The 26,202-nt window shown below is 34.9% G+C and overlaps 1 protein-coding gene across 3 annotated transcripts in view; it reads right to left on the reverse strand.

Annotated features, from left to right (window-relative positions):
- Positions 1-22,849, reverse strand: part of PPFIA2 (PTPRF interacting protein alpha 2) — a 459,727-nt gene extending 436,878 nt beyond the window's left edge. For 2 of the 3 annotated variants that reach the window (XM_040637298.1, XM_008710340.2), the window contains exon 1: positions 22,599-22,847. In XM_040637298.1, the coding sequence (XP_040493232.1) occupies positions 22,599-22,847 (249 nt within the window). Of the gene's footprint in view, positions 1-22,598 lie in introns of all 3 variants that reach the window. The other variant, XM_008710341.2, reaches the window with a different exon arrangement.
- Positions 22,850-26,202: the final 3,353 nt, after the last annotated feature.

Consider the following 26,202-nt stretch of genomic DNA (forward strand, 5'->3'; position numbering starts at 1 on the left):
TCACTGTTTCATATGAGAGTATTTCCAGTCATCTTTTGCCTTGGTTTCAATTCTTTATCTGAAGTTTGAATAACCTTAAAAATAATATTAAAAGATTTATAGAATATCCTCTTTCAAAAGGTTGTATTTGACATTGTTAATAGTGATCGTTAATTATTCTACTTATTAAAAGTTTCAGAATGACATTATGTTATGCCTGGCTGATAACTTGAAAGCTCTATAATTATAAGGAATGACAAAATGTTATTAAATTGCCTATATAATTAATTCAGGCTTTTCTCAGTTCATGCAAGATCAAGTGAACAAAAATTAAATAACAATTTAGAAGAACTTAATAATAACAAATAAGATAGGTCTACATGATATATACATTGAATTCTACACCTTAAAAACAATGAAGTTTTATTCCCAAATTCCCTTAGTTCATAAATTTTGCCATATTAGAACACACACACACACACAAAAAATCAGTAATTTGAAAGATGGCACTACTAGAGACCACATTTTCTGATCACAATGCACTATAAATACTAATTTGCGGAAATAATCTAAAAATATCCATCATCTGAAAATCAAAATTATGTAATCAATCATTTACTTTTGTAAAATTACAGAATATTTTAGGGGCACCTGGTGGCTGTCAGTTAAGCAACTAACTTCGGCTCAAGTCATAATCTCAGAGTCCTAGGATAGAGCCCCCTCTTGGGCTCCCTGCTCAGCGGGCAGTCTGCATCTCCCTCTCCTTCTGCCCCTTCCCCCGTTCATGTGTACTCTCCTCTCTCAAATATATAATTAAAATCTTTAAAAAAAAAAAAAACCTACAGAATATTTTAAATACTATATATCTGAATATAATGGAGAGAAACCAAACAGTTCTTAGAGGGCAGAAAGCCTTAATACTCATATTAATGAAGAAGAAACATTGAAAAATATGTGAATTAAACATCCAAATGATAGTTAGAAAAAAACCAAAAACCTACAAAAATAAAACATTTTAAAATGATAAATAAATGAATAAGAAGAAATTATACAGCTGATAAGCCACATGACAGTTCACTGAAAAGAAACAAAGAGATAACCTTTTGAATATTCTAGTCAAGTAAAAACAAAAGAGGAGAAGAAAGCATATACACAAAGCAAAAAAAGAAAATATAACAATAGGTAAATAATAGATGTTATAATAAATCTTAAGGGGTTGTTAATACTTTCCAGGAATCATACTCTGTATTGTATTTCATCTTTTCTTTCACACTCTTAGAAAACTATTTCATATCTTCTATCCTCAAACGTTCAACTTCCTTTCTGTGTTCACTCTCAACTGATGCCCTGCTCCCTACTGCACCGAGAAAAGTGAAGCAACCAGCAGAAAACTTCCACAGAATTCCTAATCCTGTCTGCCCACTTACAAGCACCACTACTGACATACATCTCATTTACTATCATAGAAAAAAATATGGGGGTGCCTGGGTGGCTCAGTTGGTTAAGCGGCTGCCTTAGGCTCGGGTCATAATCCCAGGGTCCTGGGATGGAGCCCCTCATTAGGATCCCTGCTTGGCGGGGAGACTGCTTCTCCCTCTCCCTGCTGCTCCCCTGCTTGTGCTCTCTCTCTCTCTCTCTGTGTAAAATAAAATAAAATAAAATAAAATAAAATAAAATAAAATAAAATAATATAAATATGTAAATGGCTCCTACTGAAGCCATTCCCACAATCTTCCCTTTCCACTTCCTTAAAGACATAACTCTAGGAAGTTCCCCCCACCTTTATTCATCATAAATTTATGGAGATTATTCTCATCAGCATCCATCAGCATAAAAACACCCTATTACTCTATCTTGAAGGAAAATAAAAAACATTTTTTTCTTTTCATTCCATTTTCCCCGTCATCTGTTTATATCTTCCTATTTATAGCAAAATTCCTTGAAATATCTCCTTATACTTGAAATCTCTAATTCTACTCAATTCATTTTCTCTTAAACTCATTGAAACTGGCTTTTGCCCATTCCACTTTACCACAAAAATTTGCAGGAAAGTTACAATATGTTACATAATGTACAGTGTTAGAAATATCAAAGTTGAATTAAATACAGGCTTTGCTTCTGAAAAGCTTCTAACAATTGAGAAAGAAATAGATGCCATTTTTTTTTAAAGCACAGTGAAATTGTTCAGTGCTCAAAGGGTACTCTTTTTATTTATTTATTTATTTATTTATTTATTTGAGAGTGAGAGCGTGCATGCAAGTGGGGGGAGGGAGAGAGAGAATCTCCAGCAGACTCCCCACTGAGCGCAGAGCCCCACATGGGGCTCAATCTCACAACCCCGAGATCATGACCTGAACCAAAAACAAGAGTCAGACCCTTAACTGACTGAGTCACCCAGGCGCCCCAGTGCGTAACAGGATACTCTTCAATGATAACAAAGAAGAGTCAACAATCTTTGCTGAAGCCATTACATCTCTGGGGCTCCTGCCATCCTGGTATTGCTTCTCTGATTACAACTACCAACACTTCCTACACTAACGTCACTGCCATCACTGCTACAAAGCTCAACTGAAACTCAGTCTTTGCCTTTAGAAGTCTGTCTTTGGATGCTGCTCTGGTGGCCTGGTGCGGGCTGCTCAAAAAATGCTTTCTTCTCTTTCATCTCCCTTTCTTCTTTTCCTATCTGATCCTAGTAGTTAAAAGAAGGCTATCTCTGGTCTGTCTGGAAGGATTGAGACTGGAACTGTAACTTTCCAGAGTCCCTTTCCATTTTTCTGCATGACAATGCGAAATACTTAAATCTGAAGGTTCGGTCCTTTTTTGCTGATTTTTCTTGGCTATGGATATGAACCTCACTAACTCTTCAAGAACAAAGACTGCGAGGCACAGAGAGGTTCAAGACATTGACGTAACTTGAAATCCAAACTTCAAATTTCACAGCCAACGCTTTTCTTTGCACATCAAGGCCTACAGTCTTAGAGAGTTTAGTGTCTCAAGTTTCACAAAAGGGCTTTATTTTGCTAGTATCGTATCCGAAAAACACCTTAACCTTTCCTTTTAGGACATATTGGTTAATTTAAAAATAAATAAGCTCGAAATGGTATTAAAAGCTGTTTATCAGTATATGAGTATATCAACGTAGAGACTATCGTGGTTAGAATTGGAACTCTACCACATACTACCTTTGCAGCCCAGGAAGATGCCTTAATTCTGCTCCATATTAATTTCCTTAGCTGTAAAAGGGATATAATTACAGTACCTGTAGTCCATATTGTGGTGGTTCAAATTAAGTTTGTTATATAACATATGTAACATATTTACATAGACATACCTTAGCACTGTATCTGGAACACAAACTCTCAGAGGCTATCATCTCTGTTTCTGATTCTAGTCACTACTCTGAAGAGTTAGTGGTACGGGGTGCATGAAGAGCAGTTCCAAAAACTTGAAGAAAAGAAATTACAATAAGAAGATGAAAGCCCATTATTTTACCTATGCCATAGCATGATATAAGGAAATAGGTGGATATTACATGAAATTTGACCTTATATAAAGTCAAGACACTGTAATATATTTAAAGTGTTCAGAAAATATAGCACTATTCAAATATCCTTTCTTAGAAAGTTTACTTAAGGTTACATTCCATCAGGCCAATGAAAATGGATAAATGAAAAATGCAAAAAATGGATAAATGATGAATAGGGGAATGATACAAACCTTCAAACACATTAAACATAAGTGGCATTTAAATAGTTGCTGAACACTGAACTGCAACCCTAAATGTAATTATAGACAACATCTTAAATAAAAATAATGCATACAGGTTTCTAACAATAAATATTGATTTATGATAACATGGATGGGCAAGTTCAGCATAGGAAAAGAGCAAGAATAGAGTACAATAAATGTAATTAATCAAAAGACAGCTTACAGCAATTTTATAGTTTGAGCAAAAATAATAAAACAATTTTCCTAGATAAAGAAAGAAAATGACTTTTTTCCCAAAAAACTATCTTTGACCCTAAAATCTTAAGTGCTGTAAGAGAAGTTGCATTTTAAAGGTGTAATGATATAAAGTTTTAGTTATGCAAGATGAATAAATTCTAGAGATTTGCTGTACAACATCATGCCTATAGTTAATAATATTGTACTCTGCAGTTAAAAAAAATTAAGAGGGTGTGCACCTGGGTGGCTCAGTCGATTAAGTGTCCGACTCTTGATCTCAGCTCAGGTCTCAATCTCATGATTTTGAGTTCAGGCCCCACAGTGGGTTCCCAGTGTGGAGCCCACTTAAAAAAAAAAAAATTTAAGAGCGTAAATCTCATGTTAAGAGGCCTTACTTACCACAAAAAAATAAAATAAGATAAAATGAAATGAAATGAAATCAGAGAAACTTTAATTTAAATCCTACTTTTGATACTTACTAGGAATATGAGAGTAAGAAACATACTTTTCTGAGATTTTATTTTATTATGTATAAAATAGAATTAAAGAGATTGATTTTAGGACTCTTATGAGGATAAAATAAAATGTTTGAAAGTGGCAACTAATGTAATACTTGGAAATATAATACATGATCAACAAATGCTTATTCTCTTCCCCCATTCCATTATTCTGCCCCTTGCTTTTATTATCTGCATACTTCTATCATCATACATCTATCACATATCATCTTTAATATTGGTTTAATAGTCGGTCACCTCAATCAATTTTTGTGTAGTCATCTTTAATCCTGTGACCTTGCTGAATAGTTTATTGGCTCTATTAGTGTTTTTGTTGTTGTTTGCTTTGCTTTTTGTGAACATGGAAGCATTTTAAGAAAGGAGTGGCAAAGTCAGATCTGCATTTTAAATAGATAATTTTGCAGCTGTGAGGAGGATGTATTTGAAGGAAGAAGTGCTAGAAGAAAGGAGATTATTTTTCAACACTGTTGAAACAGTTACTGACATCCAGGAGCCTAGCAGGAATATACCACAGGACTAGGAGTACTCTAGAAAATGAATTAAGAAAGGTAATTGTTTAATTTTTTCACAGAAATGAGCATGTTTATTTTAAGAAAATTGCTTTCAGATCTTTTTTCAATTAATTACATTTATTATACTCATTATACCTCATGGCTTTTTGCTTCTGGTTATGTCAGACCATGCAATTTGGACTAGCTCTCTTGATAAGGAAAACTAAAAACACCAGACACTATAATGTATATGTGTGTGTGTATACACACATAGTATTCACTTGTGACCTAACATAGCAAGAAAGTAGTGAAGAATTAGGATCAGGGGAAAAGTTGGACATTTAGGTCTGATCATTTTCCCTAGTTTTATATTTTATTTTTATTTTTTCCCTAGACTTAAGGGGAGTAGCTTAGCACATTTGACAGCTTCATAGGGCGAGAGGGGTAGGAGTTACAGTCAAGTTCTGATAAGATGAAGTGCCTCAGGGAATCCTCTTCATTTGAAGTTGAGACTCTGACAGACTATACTCTAGAAGGAATATCCCTGGATGATGGATCACCCCAGGAATTATTTGAATAAAGGTAAATGAGGATTTCTATTTTCCTAGACACTTGGCCAGAATAAATACATGTTCCCCCTGGAGGAAGATAACATAGTTCTAGAACTAAACTTACGTCTAACGATTTTACAAATCAAATGTCTGCCACACAGTCAAAAATAACCATACACATTAGATGACAAGACAATAAGAATAAATGATAATATAAATAGTAAACAACAGAAACAGACCATAGGAGTCCCAGATACTGAAGTTATCTAAAGACTTAAAAAACTATGCTTGTAGTGTTCAAGGTCATAGAAGAGAAGACTGCAAAATCTCACAGGAAACTGGAAATTTAAAAACAAAACAAATGAAATTGTAAAATCAGAAAGGACAAGAAACACAACAAAGAACCAAATAAATAGAATCAACATCAAATTAGATACTGTAGAGAAAATTAGTGAACCAAAAGGTGGGTACAAAAAAATTCCTAATAAATCATAGATAAAGGAATAGAAAATACAGAAAAGAGTGTAAGAGGCATACAAGATAACATGAGAAGAAGAAACATATGGAAAGTAGAATTTTAGAATTAGAGGAAAAATGGAATGTAACTGAATTTTAAAAAGAGTAAAAATTTTCCCACACTAATAGAGGGCATTAAGTTACAATGTCAATAATACCTATGAACCCAGAACAGAAAAGAATAAAAAAAAAAAAAAAAAAACACAACACATTGTAAAGACATGATATTAAAACTTCTTTAAAAAGAATTCTTTAAGGCAGCCAAAAAGAAAAACAAAAGACAATTTACCCTCAAAGAGACAATAATTAAATTCACAACTGCCTTCTCAATAGCAAGAAAGATGGTCAGAATAAAATGACATGTTAAAAATGCCAAAGGAAAATAGCCCCTAATTTAAAATTCTATATCCAGTGAAAACATCTTTCAGGAATAAAGGTGAAATAGGGGCGCCTGGGTGGCGCAGTCGTTGGGCGTCTGCCTTCGGCTCAGGGCGTGATCCCAGCGTTCTGGGATCGAGCCCCGCATCAGGCTCCTCTGCTGGGAGCCTGCTTCTTCCTCTCCCACTCCCCCTGCTTGTGTTCCCTCTCTCGCTGGCTATCTCTCTCTGTCAAATAAATAAATAAATAAAATCTTAAAAAAAAAAAGGAATAAAGGTGAAATAAAGACATGTTTAGAAAGTCCTAAGCTGAGAAATTACTCATCTGTAGACAATACTAAAGGAAATTTTGAAGGCTGTTCTTCAGAAAGAAGAAAAATGAATCAAATGGAAGATTCAAGATCCAGAAAGAGGAATTAGTAACATAAATGGTAAATGTGTGAATAAATCTAAAGCATTATTGCCTTTATAAATCTACAAAATAATATATTTTGCATCACACACATGGGATTAGAAGGCAGGGAAGTACACATTAACATCATACTTTAGCATACTGAATTTGCACATCACAATTTATAGATTAACTGTTAAAAGAATAGCAAAACATGCACCTGTGTGGCTCAGTCAGTTAAGTGTCTGCCTTTGGCTTAGGTCATGATCACAGGGTCCTGGGGTAAAGTTCCACATCAGGTTCCCTGCTCAGTGGGGAGTCTGCTTCTCCCTCTCCATCTGCCCCTCCCCCCTGCTCATGCATGCTTTCTCTCTCTCTCTCTCTCTCTCAAATAAATAAATAAAATCTTAAAAAAAAAGAATAGCAAAACAGTATAAAATTGACAGGATAATAGAGGGGAAAATTGAATAATAAAAAATGTATTCAATTAATTCAAAAGGAAGCATGAAAGTTTATAAATGGAACACAAAAAAGACAAGGAAAATAGAAAGCCCTTACTAAGACAGTATATTAAGCGCAAACATTCAAGTAATGACTGTAAATATAAAGAGACCAAATAAATTAAAAGAGAAAGTTGTCAGACTGCATACAAATAAAATCAAAGAACCATTTGCTCTCTGTGCATAATACACATAGAAACCCAGACACACTCTAAGTAAAAGGACAGAAAAACGTATACAGTACAGACTAACAAAAAAGAAATCCTCTATCACATAATTAAAATCAGACCAAGCAGAATTTATGAGAAAATGCCTGTCTAGGAATAAAAGCAGTCACTTCATGATGATAAAGGTTCAACTGGCCATGAAAATAAAACAATGATATGGGAGAAAGTAACTAATAACAGTCTCAAAACATATGCAAAAATTAATAGAATTATAAGGAGAAATAAAAAATCTATAATCATTAGTGGAAGACACTAAAATTTGTAGTTATACCAACATAGAACTTTAGACTTGGAAGTTACGTTTTTAGAGGAAAAATTAAATTTACCTAACAACGCTACTAAAAAGTGATTTCAGAGATCACATCTTTTCTACTAAGAAAATATTAATTGATAAATTTCTTCTAACTCAAGCAATGTCAACTGACATGGATTATTTTGTGCAGATTGTATATAGTTCATAGGACCATATTCTGATGACAGAACAGATCAGCCAATTAACAGAATTTTTAAAATGACATTTTGTATAAATATTGTTAAATAATGTTTCCCATATACAAAATTAATAAAGATAAAATAATCTTGCTATTATTTGGAATTGACTTATCTCCTTTATCTTAGAAATGGATTATTAGGTAAGATTTTATCATGAAAAACTTTTAAATTAATAACCACTATTTTTTAAAACTCATCAGTTAATGATCTTTTGTAAGTCACTAAAACATAAATGCACATTCTAAACTCTCACACAAATACATAACAAATTTTAAGCCAAAATATTACATATTTTAATTGAAGCAGATTACCCTAAAAGTAGTCATAAAAAGAGAATCATAAGTAAGAATAAGCCAGGAAAATTAGTTTAATATAAAACAATGTGATACCAAATTCTAATCACATCCATTTTTGAACAATTTCCTCTAATTAACATCAAAATTAACATGGGCTTGCAGGCAGAGTAATGTTTCAAAGCAGAAATCTTCATCTTACATTGAATACTGTTAAGAACAACTATCAATCCTTACACCAGCCTTTGTAGGCAATCTGAGATCTCTTGACCTTCTGCTGGGAGGGAGAGTCAAGAGAATATTTACCTTTTTCCCATAGCACCTATTCCAAGTTCCAGTATCAAGGATCTCACTTCTTGGGAAGCAAAAAAAGTATTTAAAAACTTCATTCTGGGGGGTGCCTGGGTGCCTCAGTCATTAAGCGTCTGCCTTCGGCTCAGGTCATAATCCCAGGGTCCTGGGATCGAGCCCTGCGTCAGGCTCCCTGCTCAGTGGGAAGCCTGCTTCTCCCTCTCCCACTCCCCCTGCTTGTGTTCCATCTCTCACTGTGTCTCTCTCTGTCAAATAAATAAAATCTTTAAAAAAAATTTTCATTTTGGGAGAAATGTGTCCTAATTCAAGGCCCAAGGAAGACATTACCAATCATTCAAAATTTCACTCAACAAATTGTGTCACATTTGGGGGAAATCAATAGATCAGTATTTTAAAAAAAAAATTGGAGTCACAAACTCAGTTGCAATGCAAAGAATAATTTAAAATTCAAGCACCATGTTCCTTTGATCTTCTTCACTAAGAATTATTCACATAATCTTGACTTTATGTACTCAGACAACAAATTTAAGGTGCCTACAGAGATCTGTGATATATAAGCTAATAGAGAGCTACTATTTTGTAAAATAAGTAGCAGAGATCGATGTAAAGATGTGTAATATAATTAGATAGAGTGTGATAGTCATGTTTGTAAAGCATTCTCCAACTATAGTTCTAAACTCTTTCTCTTTTCCAAACTAGAACATTGTGATGGCTGCTATCCAGCCTTGAGGCATAAGGTCCTAAAGAGAAAGATCCAGAAAAAGTAAACAGTGCAAATTTCAATGTCTTTGTTATTGAATCTAGAATTTTCTTCAAAGATTAATAAAAACAAATTAATCATATGCATGCTAGTATTAAGTACACCAAATTGGACTATAAAATTTAGTGGAATACTCAAGTTAGAAATTCATCTTGAGAATACTAATGGCTGTTTTTCTGTTGATATCATTCCTTTTGAGAGAATGAGAATAAGAGCAAGCAAAAAAAAAAAAAGAAAAGAAAAAAAAAGAATCAATAATTAAAAGATAAACTGTTCAAAAATAAAAACTAAAAAAAAAAAAAAATTCCACTGTTATTTTTGTCCTTCCATGAAACAAAAGTCAGATATAGATTTCAAATAGTGGTAGTAGTATCATAGCATCTCAGAGTTATCCACACCATTTCTTTCATGAAAGCTGGCTTAATTTAGGAAATAAACTCTTTAGGAGCACCTGGATGGCGCAGTCGTTAAGCGTCTGCCTTCGGCTCAGGGCGTGATCCCAGCGTTCTGGTATCAAGCCCCACATCAGGTTCCTCTGCTAGGAGCCTGCTTCTTCCTCTCCTACTCCTCCTGCTTGTGTTCCCTCTCTTGTTGGCTGTCTCTCTCTGTCAAATAAATAAATAATCTTAAAAAAAAAAAAGGAAATAAACTCTTTAATAAAAGCACATGAAAGTGTGAAAAAAATGGAATTTTAAGTAAACAAAAAAAAAACTTGCACTACTATCTTTTATTCATACCTTCAAAAGCAAGCCATTTACATTCTGATCCCCCTTGCTCTGATTTATAAAATATTAAAAAATGCCACAATCTCTTGACATAAAACCCATTTCATTCCAGAAGGACCTTTGAGGTGTAATATCACCAGCCTCATATATACTATGACTTTAGTGTTATAAACACTTTAGCCATAATGTTCAATAAATTGGATTTGTTTTCTTGTTCTATCAAGATATTTAATATATGCTGCCTAATTTTTTATGGCTATATGAGACTTGCCAAATAAGCACAAAGTAGATACCACAGAGAATATGTTCAACAAGCAAAAGAATGACTTTTGTTTTCATTTCATTATTTAGTACTTTTGAACAATAGTACATGCCAGATACTGCTGTGGGTAGAAAATGCAGCTGTAAACCATTAGAAAAGAATCCCCTGGCTTCATGGAACAGAGTCTAGAGGAGGGAGAAACACATAATAAACAAGGCAAAGAAATAAAGTATACGCTGTGTTGGATTGTTAAGATTGTTATAGAGAAAAAGCAGAAATGAGGGATTGGAAATATTAAGGAGGGAGCTATTTTAATTTTAAATACATTGATCAGGCATGGCCTCACTGAGGAGGGGGTATCTGACTAAATCCCTGAAGAGCTGAAAGAGCCAGTCACATGGTTGTTTGGGGGACAGCTTTCCAGGCCTAGGGAATAGCCAGTGCAAAGTCCCTAAGGCAGTTGAATGCCTGACGTGTTGACAGCAAAGGACACCAGGATTGTGGGAGTAGAATGGATGAGTTAGAAAACTGCAGGAGATGATATCAGACAGCAAAAGGGAAGGGGACAGCTGTTAGGCCTTTAGGCCAATTTAAAGACCTGGGCTTTTACACTGAGAAGGGGAGGATTTCAGAGATTTGAGCAGATGTGAAACAAAATTTGACTTACCTTTTATCAGAATCAGGATCTTTTCTTGTTGCTATTTTGGCAACAAACTGATGAGGTACAAGGACATAAGCAAGGAGCCAGTTAGGAATATCCTGTCTAATCTAGATAAGAGATGGTGACTCTGACGAGGATGGAGCTGTAGAGGTGATTATCAGGGTTCAAGTCTACATATATTTTGAAGATAAAATGGAGAGACTAATGTTAGATGGAATACAGAATGTGTGAAAGAAATAAAACACTGAGGTCTTGGCCTAAGCCAGCAGAAGATAGGCGTTGCTATTAATTGAGCTGCAGAAGAGTAAGTGAAGATCGTGAACTCAATTTGGGACATGTGAAATTTCTGCATCTGACAATAGGAGTCTGAAGGTCATGGGAAATGTCTGTATTAGAAATGTTAATTCCAGAGTCATAAACATTTAGATGATATGTAAAGCCAGGAGATAGAAGAGATCATCAATTGTGTCAGCCCAGATGGAAAGATAGAAGGTACAGGTACCACCGAGTCCTGGAATAATCAAGCATTAATGGGTGTGGAGGATTAGGAGTGCCCAACAACAAACACTGAGGAGCGACCAATGAGGTGGGAGGAAAAGTAGGCAAGTGTGCTGCCCTAGAGCCAAATGAAGAAAGTGTTACAGAAAAGGAGAGACCCAGAGTGGGTAATACTGCTGATTAACAGGAATAAACTGATAATTGACCAAGGCATTTAGCAATACAGAGACTATAGATAATGTTCACAAAGCAGAGCAGATGAAGTTTATGGGGTAAATGCCCAAGGGGAGTGGATTCAAGATAAAATGAAGAAAATGTGGAGAGAGACGAGAAATAACAAGTGCAGTTTTTTTGTTTGTTTGTTTTAACTTTTGCTGTAAAGGGAAAGAAATGGGGTGGGGACTTGGTAAGGTGAGGTTGTTAACAGAATTTTTTTTAAGATGGGAGAAATATAAGAACATTTAAAACCGTTGGTTATAACCCATTAAAGATGGCTACGCTGATGANGTAGGGAAAAGAAGGGGAAAAATTTTGTCCTGAAATAGCAAGAGGGAATAATTTCTGGACACATGAGAGGGAACTCCCTTTTTCAGAAACGTGGACAGTTCATTACATTAGAGGATAAAAGGCAATGGAATAACTAGATATAATCCTCAGTTACAAAGAATTTGCAAATACACATGATATTCAGTGGATTATAAGCCTTACCTTCTTATTACCACAATATATTCCTAGGAACCACAATTAGCCAAGGTTTTAAAATAAAGCATAGATATCAGCAACACTACACTATAAGCATAGAACCTGACACAGAGTGGGCCCTAAAATTTTTGTTGTATAAGTCATAATTGTTGATTAAATGTTTATGATTAAATCAATAAAGCTAAAATGTATGCCCTTTATAATCATTTGAAATTAGCAAAAGTATTCAACATATTAGAGAGAACTAGAATAACCCTTTCATATGTAAGTAAAAAGAAGTCTCGGAAGTCCAATGGTTTTCCTGTGTCATGGGGTTTAGCAAAGTTGAAACTGAAATCCAGGTACTATTATTTCTTGTAAAATACTTTTCCATGCAACCCATAGTTTTTTGCTTATAAAAAGTATCTGATGGGCTATAAAGTATGCTCAATACTTTACAAAGTTAAAGTCATGGTATTAGAAAGATTTGAGATTCTTAAATAATTGTGTTTATATAAGTACATGAACTCTAATAATCTTTTCATATTTCATTCATAATAAGGTTGTTCACCTTATTAAAACTTAGGAGTAGTCATGAGAAATACTTGCAATGGCCCATGTCTCATAAAGGTTTCCAGAGAAGTTTAATACTTCTTTATATCCAATAAGCATAATGAAATAAAGGAGATGGCCCAGAGTAAAACAAAAGTAAGCCATGAATAAAATCCTGGTGAGTACCACTTACCAACTGTGTGGTGTTGAACAAGTAACTTAACCTCTCTGTGCGTCAGTTGTATCATCTGTAAAATGGGAATAATAATAACGACCTCATTGGAATGTCTTGAGGATTAACTGAGATGATTCGTCTAATGGGTTTAATGAAAGAGCTGGATTCAGAAATCAATATTGTTATGTCTCCTGATTCCCTCAGGTGAAGAAATGAACCCCAAATAAATTTTAGGCAGGTATCTTAGCTTTTCTGTTCATGCTTAGAAAATAAACTATCTGTCCTTTTGTTTGGGAATTAAATAGTCTAACAATTTCATAGTTCTATTTCAATATAGAACTATCTAATTTACAAAGCCCTAAGCTCCTATCCCACCTAAAGCTCACCCCTTTCACTCAGCTCAGGCTTGTCTCAAGCTTTGAAGTCTGCAATGGAGGATGTGCACACGGTGGTCTCCCTTTATGTTGACACCCTATACTCATAGTAACCGTTCCTCACCCTTCTAGAGTCAGAGCCTGGGAAAATAAAACTGGAATGAACGACCACAGTGGAATGTGGCTGACCCAGCTGTCATCTATGGTCAGGGCTTTCTGAATGGCAAATACACAATCGATGACCCTTCCTCTGGTGTAGGTTCATGACTTTCTCAAAGAACCCGTCTTTGGAATCAATCCTCCGATTTGTCTCTCGTTATGCACCATCTGGAGACCTGCACTTCAAAAAATTACCAACTTTTTTTTTTTTTTTTACATTGGAAGACTTGAAGCTTGCCTACCACGTGACCCTTTAATCTACTACAGAGGCAGAGGCATCTCTAGCCACAGCTGTGTCTTTTAGACATCAGACTCTATATCCTTCAGCTTTTGTTGGAAATACATCAAGCTCTCTTAAGTGTTCTCTCTGAAGCTCCTCTCACTTGGCTCAGTTGAAGGGTAGTCGCCCCATCCCTCATACATGGAATGGAAGACTATGCACAACAAGCCAACAGATCTCCAGAAACAATCCAGTCTCTCTTCTAGCTTTACCACCTCAACCTTTGTAGAGTCTTAAAATGGAACTTGAACTAATGCTGGACTTATTAGTTGGATTATATCTTAGCACTTTCTGTGAATTAAGTCTTACACCTCACTTATTTAGCCTCCCTTTAAAAAGAAAGACTCCCATTTGAATATCTGGATGCTTAAATAAAGCTCTGCCTGGCATAGTGGGAGTGTTCAGAAATCCTAGCTATTGCTATTATTCATCATATCTTTATTATTTAACACTTAAGGAGTGGATTGATGAGGAGCTACTCACAGAAAAAGAAATGAGGAAGAAAAAGTCAAAAAAGACTTAGAAACCAAAACAGTGTGGTGTCATATAAGTTGAGAGTAAGGTGTTTGGCTTTTTTTTTTTTTTTTTTTTGGTTTTGCTCTTTGAGAAGGGAGCAATCACAGTGTCAAAGTTTGCAGTGAATTTTAATAAAACAGACCTACTGCATTCATCAACTGCCTTCTGGTAACATCATTTTGAGCAGGGAGTCTGAGGGAAAGCCAGACTTCAGTTGCTCCAAGGTGAATAGAAAAATGAAGAAACTGAGTGAGAACAGACAAGTTGAGAAGTAAAGTGTCAGGAAAAGAAAAGATAGATTGGTGGCTAAGCAGAGACACAGTGTCAAGTGACTCTCTTGTTGGTCTTGTACTGTTCCTTTTAAGAAATAGATTTGAATATGTTACCAAAAAGGCATTTGATAGAGCAATAACAATTGAAGATAGTAGATACGGAGAAAAATAATAATCAAAAGGACATGAGAACAAGGCATCACAGATTAGAGGAAGGTCTTAGCCTTAACCAGAAAGGGCAATGAGTAAGACTGGAGAACAGAAGTAAATGAGGATGAGTTCGAAAGTAAATAAGTGTATGGGAGTATGTGGGAAAAGAATCAGTATTGAAGGACAACATAATGAGTAGCTAGAAAAGGAATGGTTTTAAAGAATTAAGGACATGGGAATTACAAGATGAAATAATTAATAGCATTGCTTGGGACTGAGATGCCAAGGGGCATGAAGAAAGAAAGAGGATCACTAGATTTGCAAAATATGTATCCACTGGTAGCATACATGAGTGTATTTTTAAGAGAATGGTGATGATAAAAGCCTGATTACAAATGTTAAAAAATAGATATAAATAAAGTGGATATAAATCATGAGAAACAAAAAGTTGCTGTGAACACCATTTCATTTGGCCAGGGGAAACATTACTAACTGGAGGAAAGAAAAGCACATTAAGAAAAGAGAATAACTACAATAAGAGGTAGTAAAAGATGCAGCATCTTTGATGGGAGCAAGGAATAAAATGCTTAGTGCAGTGGCATTAGGTTTCATTGAAAAGGAAAGAGCTCAATCCAGATGTTATCTTCTCAGCACAATACGAAGGGATGTTGTTTGATTTAATCAAGGGACACGTGAGACTGGCCATTGAGGAAGTGGAAAATTTGGGGAAACCATTTAGCGGAGTGTAGTTAAGAATTTTTTTTTTAAAAGGTAAATCAAGGGACTTGCAAAATTTGATAAAGATTGCAGAGAGTAAGATTTTTAGTGCTTTCAATTTGTGCTAGTGTTCATTATTACCCAGTACAATTGTGCAGTTAAGGTTGGCTAAGGATAATGATGATAATATCTATAGCCATAATAACAGCATCAATAGGTGCATTTCACATTTATTGAGCATGTACTATCTGTGAGGCATTGAACTGATCATTTGACATGTTCCAGCTCATTTATTTCTCATAATGATCCTATGAGACCGATTGTATCATTGTTTGAATTAACTACTTTGACCAAAGTCATTGAGCTAGGAAGTTACAAGCCAAAAAAGATACTTGGGTAGTCTGCCTCCAGAATAAAAATGACTCTCTGTAAGCGTCACTTAAATAATTTGTGTTTTAAAGTGTCAAAATATAAACATATTCCTGCTCTCCACAAGTAGCCTCTTTCAACATAATTCCTCTTCAGATTATACTACTAGCACACCCCAATTTATGAAAAATGCCTCCTGACATTTTTAAATGTTCAGGGTTTCTGAAGTATATATACACACCTCCTTTCAACCACTCCCAAGAGAAGATATCATCCCTCCTTCCGATTAAGGAAATAGCGTTTCAGATAAATCAAGTTACTTACCAATGGTCCCTCAGCTAATATGTGGAAGAACTCCAATCCAAATTCTTCTGACTCCACTTCAAAGCCTTGGCCATTCAGTTCATTATCAGTCCTTGTCCATCCTTTCTCCTCAATATTCTTTCCATTTCTATTGGTTTTCTTAGATTCAAGGCTCATCCTATTTAAAGTTCCCACAACCCTCTAGAACTATTACATTATCATGATAAGCTCTCCCTAATACAATAATGACTTTTAGCTTATATTTGTGGTAGACCAATTGCAGTGGTGGTCCTTGTGCTTCAATCCTCCCTGTAATTTTGCCATGTAATTTTCTATTGCTTTCCACTCTGTCTCTAGGCTTGACCATGAAACATTACCAGAAGAAAACTCAAGCAGAAGCTTAAAAAGGATCTGCTTACTTCTGCTTTGCTCTTACTCTTCTTCCATGACCATGAGAACATGCCAGGGCTGGCCTATTGCAGGATTGCACACATAGATAGAGCTGAGCGGCCCCAGTTGGTCCAGCCAAGGTCATCCTGAATCAAACAATAGCCAGTTAACATACAGCTGAGCCAACCTTCAGCTAACCAAGAGCAACCAATCCAAGTCAAGATCAGCTATATTCCATACACCCAAAATCTTGCATGAGATTTTACAGTGCAGTTTTGTGTTGTTACATAATTTTATTTTTTTAAGGTTTATTAAAATTTCATCTAGTTAATAAATAGTGTTATATTAGTTTCAGGTGTACAATATAGTAATTCAACACTTCCATACAACACCCAGTGCTCATCAAAGTGCACACCCTAATCCCCATCACCTATTTAAATCCATCCCCCCACCCACCTCCCTTCTAGTAACTATCAGTTTTGTTCGTTACAGTTAAGAATCTGTAAGAATCTGTTTCTTGCTTTGCCTCTTTCTCTCTTTCTTCCCCTTGGCTCATTTGTTTTGTTTCTTAAATTCAACATATGAATGAAATCATATAATATTTGTCTTTCTACATAGTATAATTAGCAATAGCTAGCTGATGAATATATTATGTAATCCATCCTAAATCAAAATGGCAGAATAATATTCCTCCATTATTACTTCAATACCAGTTCACTCAAAATTCTACTCATCATTCTATATACAAACTCCTATTGTTAGCTGTCACCATATATATGAACAGGTCATATTCCTCCACTGTCACTATATAAACTTTCATTCCTACCCTACAACTCTTTGACAAATAAATCTGTCAGTTATTCTCCTTATTTGATTCTGATTTAGTCTTCCTAAAAAAACAAAAACAAAAACCAGGGATGCTGCTAGTTCATCTGTCTCCTTTGTGCAAATTAGGAACTTTAAGCCTAGCCTAGAAAGAAGAACAAAGACTGACCTTCAATCCCCCAAAAGTCTTTAAGAGGGCCCCATGCACAACTCTACTATTCTACACAGAATATCCTTGAATTCTTTCCAACATTTTTTTAAAGATTTTATTTATTTATCTGACACAGAGAGAGAGCATAAGGAGGGGGAGCTGCAGAGGGAGAGGGAGATCATGACCTGAGCCAAAGGCAGACATTTAGCCGACTGAGCCACCCAGGTGCCCCTCCAAAATTTTTTGAAAATACCTCTTTAATATCACTTTCCACATGAAACTTTCTGTATTTAATCATATGTCAATAGTATAAGTCAAAATTTGTTCAGTACGTCTATAAACTTCTGGTACTATATTAATTTGGATCCATTTATATATTTTTTCTAAGCAGGTCTATTTCCTGAGTTCTTTGCGAGCCAAATTATGTTCCTTTTATTCCCTATCCCCTCTACAAATATAAGTAAACATTTAATAATACACAGAAGACCCTTAATATATGCTAAATAAAAAGAAATTGTAAACTTTCATAGATAATGACTTTTTTATAATGGAAAGCTCACTTTCCTCACTTTTCCTTTAAATATTCTTACTAAGCATATTAGCAATTGAGAAATATCTGTCCTGTTTTCCAAAAATTTAAAACTATTTGATTAATATTCTCATAAATTATTCTAATGCTCACTGACATACATATATAGAAATTAATTTATCTTTTGGCATTCTGGATAAACAGACACAAGTCTTTTCATATTTAATGCATTACAATTTAATTAGTTTTTACTTACATTATTTTCTTTAATCGTCACAAACTACCCTGTGAGGTGTTAGTATTAACTGATTTTTGTAGCATGGAACTCTGAAGTGCTGATGCAAGTTTATGATGTATGAAAGAGTCACAATACAACCTAGATTTTCCTATTTCAAGTTTATTGCTCCTTCTCCATCCAAATGAATATGCATTTAGTTCTGATTTGACTTTAAAGCCCTCACTACTAACCTGGTACTCCACTGGTTCAGAGTGTTGTAGATGATTATGATATATTCCTGTGCTTAAGGACCATATAGTCTAGGTTGGGAAATAGGCATATAAGCAAATAATTTAATGAGAAAATGGGAAATGATAAGGCTAAGGAAAACAGAGGAAATGTTCCTGGGGGTTCAGAGAAGGCTTCCTGGAAGAGATAAAGTCTTGATTTAGATGAGAGGTGAGGCAAAGACATCAAGGAAGAACATTATGGGCACAGAGATGAATATGCATGAAGAAGATACTGGAAAAGCATGAAGTTTCATGAGCCGGAAAAGCATGAAGTTCGTGTATTATTCAAACACATGATATGACACATTTGCTAAAGTAGAAATGTTAGGAGATGGAAAAGAAAGAAGTTTGGGACCAGGTGCAAAAAAAAACACAAAAGAGGGTGGGGGATTGGGATAGACCGGTGATGGGTAGTAAGGAGGGCACGTATTGCATGGTGCACTGGGTGTTATACGCAACTAATGAAGCATCGAACTTTACATCGGAATCCGGGGATGTACTGTATAGTGACTAACACAATATAATAAAAAATCATTAAAAAAAATTAAATAAACTGATCACATTGTTTGGTCAAAAAAAAAAACAGAAAAGAACAGAGATTTGAGAATTATTCAAGAGATTAAAAACAATATGGCTCAATGATGACTGAATTTAGACTTTCAGGATCTGGGTGAGGAGACTGAACACCATATTTGGGTGGGAAATGGGAGGAGAGGATGACTGAGTTTGAGGCACATTGAATCTGAGGTTCTATGGAACATGAAAATGCATCTGTGCACCAGAAAGTAGAAAACGGAGTGGGTGGCTTAGAAACATCAGGCCTGGTGATACCGAATTACTAGTACTCTTTAAACACCCAATCACATATGAAAAACTAAACGTTATGGCAACAAAATACTTTATTTACATGATTAGGACTGTTAAAATCATTGCTACATTTGTTCCTAAAGGAATGTTCAGAGAGCAAGTGACTAAAGCAAAGCGGCAAATCACCAACACCTACAAGTATTGTATAAAATATAATATGTCATAAAGTTTGACGATGCTGCTTTGAATTCTACCCCATGTTTGTTACAATAATTTTCATTTTTATGTTATTGTAGTCGTTTTCAATTTTACATGCTTTATTTATGCCTCAAAGCTCACATTTATATTTTCTCCTTCCAGTTAAACATCCAATGCAATGCCACCAAACAACATAGTCACACTGCTTACAAAATAGTCAAAAAGATTCAAAGATATCAGTTAAAAAAGAATATCACTCTATTTTTTTTTAAGATTTTATTTATTTATTCGACAGAGAAAGACAGCAAGCGAGAGAGAGGGAACACAAGAAGGGGGAGTGGGAGAGGGAGAAGCAGGTTCCTAGCAGAGGAGCCTGATGTGGGGCTCGATCCCATAACGCCGGGATCACGCCCTGAGCCGAAGGCAGACGCTTAACCACTGTGCCACCCAGGCGCCCCAGAATATCCCTCTATTGCTTGCAGAAAACCTACAGCCCTTAATGTACAGATTAGATTATTAAAAACTTTCTTTAAAAATATGACAGGACCAAAAAAATATGACAGGACAATCACTGTCTTTAAAGACCTGTGGATTGCTAGCTTTACTCAAATATTTATAATAGTAAAATGCAAATCAGGAGCACCTGGGTGGCACAGCGGTTAAGCGTCTGCCTTTGGCTCAGGGCGTGATCCCGGCATTATGGGATCGAACCCCACATCAGGCTCCTCCGCTAGGAGCCTGCTTCTTCCTCTCCCACTCCCCTTGCTTGTGTTCCCTCTCTCGCTGGCTGTCTCTCTCTCTCTGTCGAATAAATAAATAAAATCTTTAAAAAAAATAGTAAAATGCAAATCAACATTGAAAAAAGTGTCAAAGTATTTGTAAAAGACTTTGAAACTATGTCTATCTAAATGTGTGGTTCATAATCCATAACCTATAATTCCAAATCCTATATACTTTGAAAACTGATATTTTATTTTTAAGTGTGTTGCAAACTTGATTGGTGCAAAACTAAACCTGTACAAACATGAGAGATTTACGGTCTTTATTTCTCCCATGCAATAGGAATATTCATAGAATTCTCTTCAGATATGAAAATCTATAATTATGGGGTGCTTCCCAGAATCCATCTGGAGAGGTGTTCCATAATATACATCATATACATACAAAAAAATCAAGATAATTCTGAACTCTAAAACACAACTGACCCCAGGGGTTTTGAATAAGAGATTGCAAACCAGTATAATTAAAATTCAAAACTTAAAATTTTAGGTATTACTATAATCAAGATAGTCAATACAACAGAATTGCTAGAATATATTTATTATTATACCTTTAAGAAAAGATTTATCTACACAATATAGTATGTATGAAAACATTTCCAGTTTTCTCCTCTTTTCCCAAAAATATCTTGTTCACTCATTTTTTTACAGATAGAGAAATAACTTAAACACTTAAATTATTCTTAGAATCACTTTGATAGAGTTAGTGTCCAAACTGTCTTTGTATATAAGATATACAAAGATAATGCAGGAGAGATATATGCATAGTCCTACACGTAGGACCAAGGAATCAACTTCAACAAGATTTTAGGGAAAATGGGAACACGTGCAACATTTATGCAACTCAATTTTAAGTTCAGGTGACTACCGTCCCAGGGCATACTGAAAGTATGTTGAATTTGTCCCCAAGTATAATGTAATCCTAGGCTTCCTTAATAAAACACTCTATCCAGAAAGAAAAATAATTGCTTATTCTATGCTTGTCACAGAAGATAATGAATAGTGTGAGGGGTTCAGGAGCAAATTTAACACCATTAACCAATTCAAATAATCTTAAAGGAAAGTAAGCATGATGGTGATCTTTCAAAAATCACCTTATGAAGAACAGTTGCAAAGATTGAAATGTCAACATTGAAAAATATAATAATTGGTGAAGATATGATAGTTGTCTTGAAATGAATCAGCTCTCTGTGTATTTAAACAAACCAGTGAGAGTTACTGAAAATAGTATTGCATCTTAACACAAGACAAACAGACTGAAATGAAAAGGACTGGAACAGGGGTTCCTTCATATAGGGCTATAAGGTTACTTGATAGGGATGTGATAAAGGGATCTAGGCTCTCATTCTGAGAGTCTTCAATATCTCAACATCATGCTTCAAGTTAATAGTACAGCTGGGTTTACAATTTTATCAATTTTGATTATATAATTTTTAATATTTATGAAAAGATATTTGCCACAGGACATAACTTCATGGAGAGGTCAACTCTTCAACATTTCTATACTGTCCTTAAAGTAGAGGGCCAATCAAATTTGTATTCAAAAGAAAACTATAGTATATTGGGGTGATAATGAAAAATCTCATTCATATTCTATAATCTTTCTCATATCTAAAACAAACACAACTGTTCTATTCTTAAAAAAGAAAATTGAGTGTCAATATTAAGTTTGTATGTAAATGAGCTTGAAATCCTTAAAATGATATATTTTCCTATAAAATAAATGCTTGACAAGCATTTATTTTAAAAGACCTAATCTAACAATTTTAAGTTTGTGAGAATAAGGCTGAACTTTTGCCTTTTCTCTATTTTCCTAAATATTTTTTAAAGAAACTGGTTGAAATGTTTTTTGAGAAGAGAGGATAACACATGGATAATTCCAAGAATTTTTGAGCAGGTGTTAGGCATTTTTAAAGAAAGACAAATAAAATATAATTAGACAGGAGACTTCCAAACTATAATCATTTGCAAAGACAGACCACACAGCTAAAAATGGAAAATACATATTTCCAAATGTCATAATACTGTTTAAAGAGCAAGAAAGAGAATACCATTCCCACATTCAGGCGGTTGAATGCTGATCAACGGCTGATAGGCCCAGCAAAACATACAGATAAAATTTTCAAAAAAAGAGAGACCAGATAGGAAATCAGGCTTCACACCCACTGTCACCAATGTACCACAAACTTTAGGTAAGATTTTTATGTGAACTAATAATCTATTTTTATATTTTTCACACCAAAACATGCATATCATATCATTTAAGGGAAAAGATAATTATAAGAATAGAAATAAAGCAAAGCTTATTTAAGTCTTGTCACTTTTGCAACTGCAGCAGGAAGGACAAATACTACCAGGAAGCATACCTGTGGCAGGGCTGAGTTGAGCTGTCGCTGGAGCGAATCTCTGTCATAGATGACATCCTGCAGTCTTTGCTGGGCAAGTGAGAGGCTTTCTTGGGTCTCCCGAAGGGTGTCTAGAAGACGGTCCCTTTCATCTAGCATATTCACCATCAGCTGCTCAAAATGGGAGTCTGAGTCCGAGCCACTGCTTTGGGACCCCCTTTGACTCATTGGGGTGTCCTCATTAATCGTGGGCATCACTTCACACATCATTGCTTAAAGGAAGTAAAGGGGAGGGAAGTCTTAGTAAAGGAACCACCTGACCCTCAGCTCACCAAACTCTGCAGCTCATTAACCTAATTGTCTCTTTTTTTTCCCCTACCCACTGCCCCAACTCCAACCACACTAAATATTTTGAACTCAATGAGTTCATTGATTCATTGACTCCCTCCAATCTATATCCTTTCTCTTTTATTGATAATATATAAAGCTCGTACCTACAAAATACAGGTTGGTTTCACCTACTTCTCAAAAATTTGGGGTTTTTTTTCATGATTTATTCCTCCAATTCAATTTATAGTAATATGTTATTCAACTTTCTAGTTGATCACCTTTCTACCCCTGTAAGTTTACAAATCTCTTATAGCAAAGAGATTTTACCCTTATTTGTTATATTGTTATAAGCAAGTACCAGTATCTGGCACTTCAAGGGTAGGAAGTAAATGATTTTTGAAGGACTTAAATAATTGAATGAATTAACGTTCACTCTTGCATTTAGGGAATCTACAAATAAGTATTCATTTTATATAATAATCAGTTTTTACTTTTTTTTCAGATTTTATCAACAGGTTTTTTTCATACCAACTAGTTTAAAGTTTCTTGACTCTACAACTCCCATTTTATCACTTTTATGAGTTCTCTGACTAAATTGTTAAGGTAGTCTACGCAGAGTAGATAAAGTGATATTGACTAAATTAAATATAAGCTTTATGAAATAGACTGAGGTGCATAAGTTTGTTTAGGTTATTATACTACTAATTATCCTTAATATTCTTTCGTTTCCTGTGAACTGTATTGTCTGCTTTCCATCCAAACAATACGAACTAACACTCTCGAATATTCCACAAAACAGAAATCATAAATTACATTAGCTAATGTAGTTACTTCACATCTCAGCTGTTAATCACAAGCTTCCAGTCATGAAATAAATGAACTATTCAGAATACTTTTAAATCATTTATTAATTTGATTTCTAATAGACGACAGACTTTAAGATGCAACACTGATCTACTATATGGCATTTTAAAAATTATCTCATTTTTTCTTTTATCTTCTATCTTATGTTCAAAAAAGAATCAAACCCATCCCAATTTCAGTTGTTGTACTGAGGCCAGAAGCTATTAATTAGAGGGCTTGGTTTTGCAGAAGGCTGATGTGGAGAAAAGCTGGTTTGGCTGTTGATCCTGGAGCATTTTTTGGTTTTATAATGCAAGGTCAATTCATTTTTCTGCCTATATATTCCTGTCCCTAGGGAAAATATTTCTAATGATATAGTCAAATAAAATGTCAAGACTTAACAGCTCAATAGTTAATTACTTTTATGTGATCCTTCATATAAATTGGGGTTATTGAAGAGATAAATTCAATTATCTGAATGATTTGGTCAAGGCTCACTGAAAACTAGGAGAAACTTTTTAAAAGATAAAAGTAAAGTATTTTGTTACTTATATCCTATGTAAAAAAAATTAAGGGGGGGGTTGAATTTTAGGATAATTTAAGATAATACTTTGAATTATTGCTCATCACTCAAAACATTGGGCCACCTGAAGGCAAACATTTGACTTGTTAAATTTCTTATTCACCCTAAAATAGGCAACAGAATAGATACATAAGATGTATTTAAATGCGCATGCAAGTACACACGCATGCGCGTACACACACGCATACATTGTTACTGCCGCTAACCACCTAATGGATGAAAAGATAGTATTTTTTTGTATTTTCTCAATTTGAATTTTATTTAAATATTATCACAAAGCTGGAAAGAAAGAGGCTCTTTTCTAACTGCTATACATTTTCTTTACACTAATTGAAAGGAATTGGGAAAAAAATGTTCTAACACATTTCAGTATTAAAAACAATTAGTTCACATGCCATGCATGAAAATCCACACACCGAACAGCTGTGTCATTCTGAGAAATCATTACCAGGAACCAATGTGTTTCTTTTTGACACTTAAGGTTAAAACAAAATACTGGGAGAGGAAATGATAGCACTGTGACAATTTGTGCCCAAACACTTGCAAGGCTTACATTTTAGGATTACTTAAACATTCTTAAATCTGTATTTTAAATCATATCCTTCTTGGAAAAAAGCCATTAGCACATCTTCATTCTGAATTACTTATAAAAAAGTTTAAATTCCAAGGAAAAGCATAACTGCAGTGATTACCTCAGCTATAATTTCCTTCTGAATACACGACCCTAATTCTACAAAGGTTGTTGCCACCAAGAGATACTAGACATTCACAAACTTTAGGCTTTTATACCAGTATAAGAGCTGGTCTCTGATTTAGTCAGTCCAAAGATGCTATGCTGCGAAGCAGCTTAGGGACTGAGGGTCTTAGTGTGTTAATTCTGCACTCCACTTGATTCGATTCCACTCCTGCCACATTGGAACAAAACTTCGGTTTTCTCTTCTGTAAGTAGGGATAAGAATCCATGATTTGTTTTAAAAACAGCCCACTGTAAGTCTCCAATAAAATACCTAACTGAGATCACACAGTAAGATTTAAAAGGGCAATTACAAATACAAATATTTATTTATTTTATAAGGTGACCAACATTCACCTTTGCAGAAAAAATATTGTGGGGGCGCCTGGGTGGCACAGCAGATAAGCGTCTGCCTTCGGCTCAGGGCGTGATCCTGGCGTTATGGGATCGAGCCCCACATCAGGCTCCTCTGCTATGAGCCTGCTTCTTCCTCTCCCACTCCCCCTGCTTGTGTTCCCTCTCTCGCTGGCTGTCTCCATCTCTGTCAAATAAATAAAATCTTTAAAAAAAAATATTGTGCCTTTATGATTCATTCTGATTCATTGCCCAAAGTTTTAATTCCGCTGGGTACTCTGAACTCTTCAAATCCAATTGGGAAAAATCAAGGTATGCAAAAGTTACTTAGGAAATAACATGAATTCGTTTGCTTTTTCTTCACCAACAGTCAACCCAAATGAGTAAATCTAAAGTCTTCTCAACAAAACTAGGAGAAAGAAAAAGGTCTACAAAAGATAAAGGTCACTTTCATGAACTAGCTGAGTTCTTGCATTAGAATTCGGATTCTAATATAAATTACAAAAAAACTTTTATAACCCTGAAAATATAGTATAACCTATTTCTTAAATGCATATTTAGATATTAAAATCAATTAAAAATCTATGTTCCATGTTCAACACCCTCTTATAGAATGGACAACATCTGAAGCAACTGCCAACGGCTATTCACCCTCTAGTGTACTTCATCCTCATGCCACTTTTAACTTTCACAATCATTTTCAGTATTAAAAATTGTATCGTATCACATAATTCCTGAAAAAACGGGAAGGACATCCTAACAGCTCACTTTGATATTTGCCT

The sequence above is a fragment of the Ursus maritimus genome, unplaced genomic scaffold (assembly GCF_017311325.1).
Source record: "Ursus maritimus isolate PB19 unplaced genomic scaffold, ASM1731132v1 scaffold_21, whole genome shotgun sequence".
NCBI lineage: Eukaryota > Metazoa > Chordata > Mammalia > Carnivora > Ursidae > Ursus > Ursus maritimus.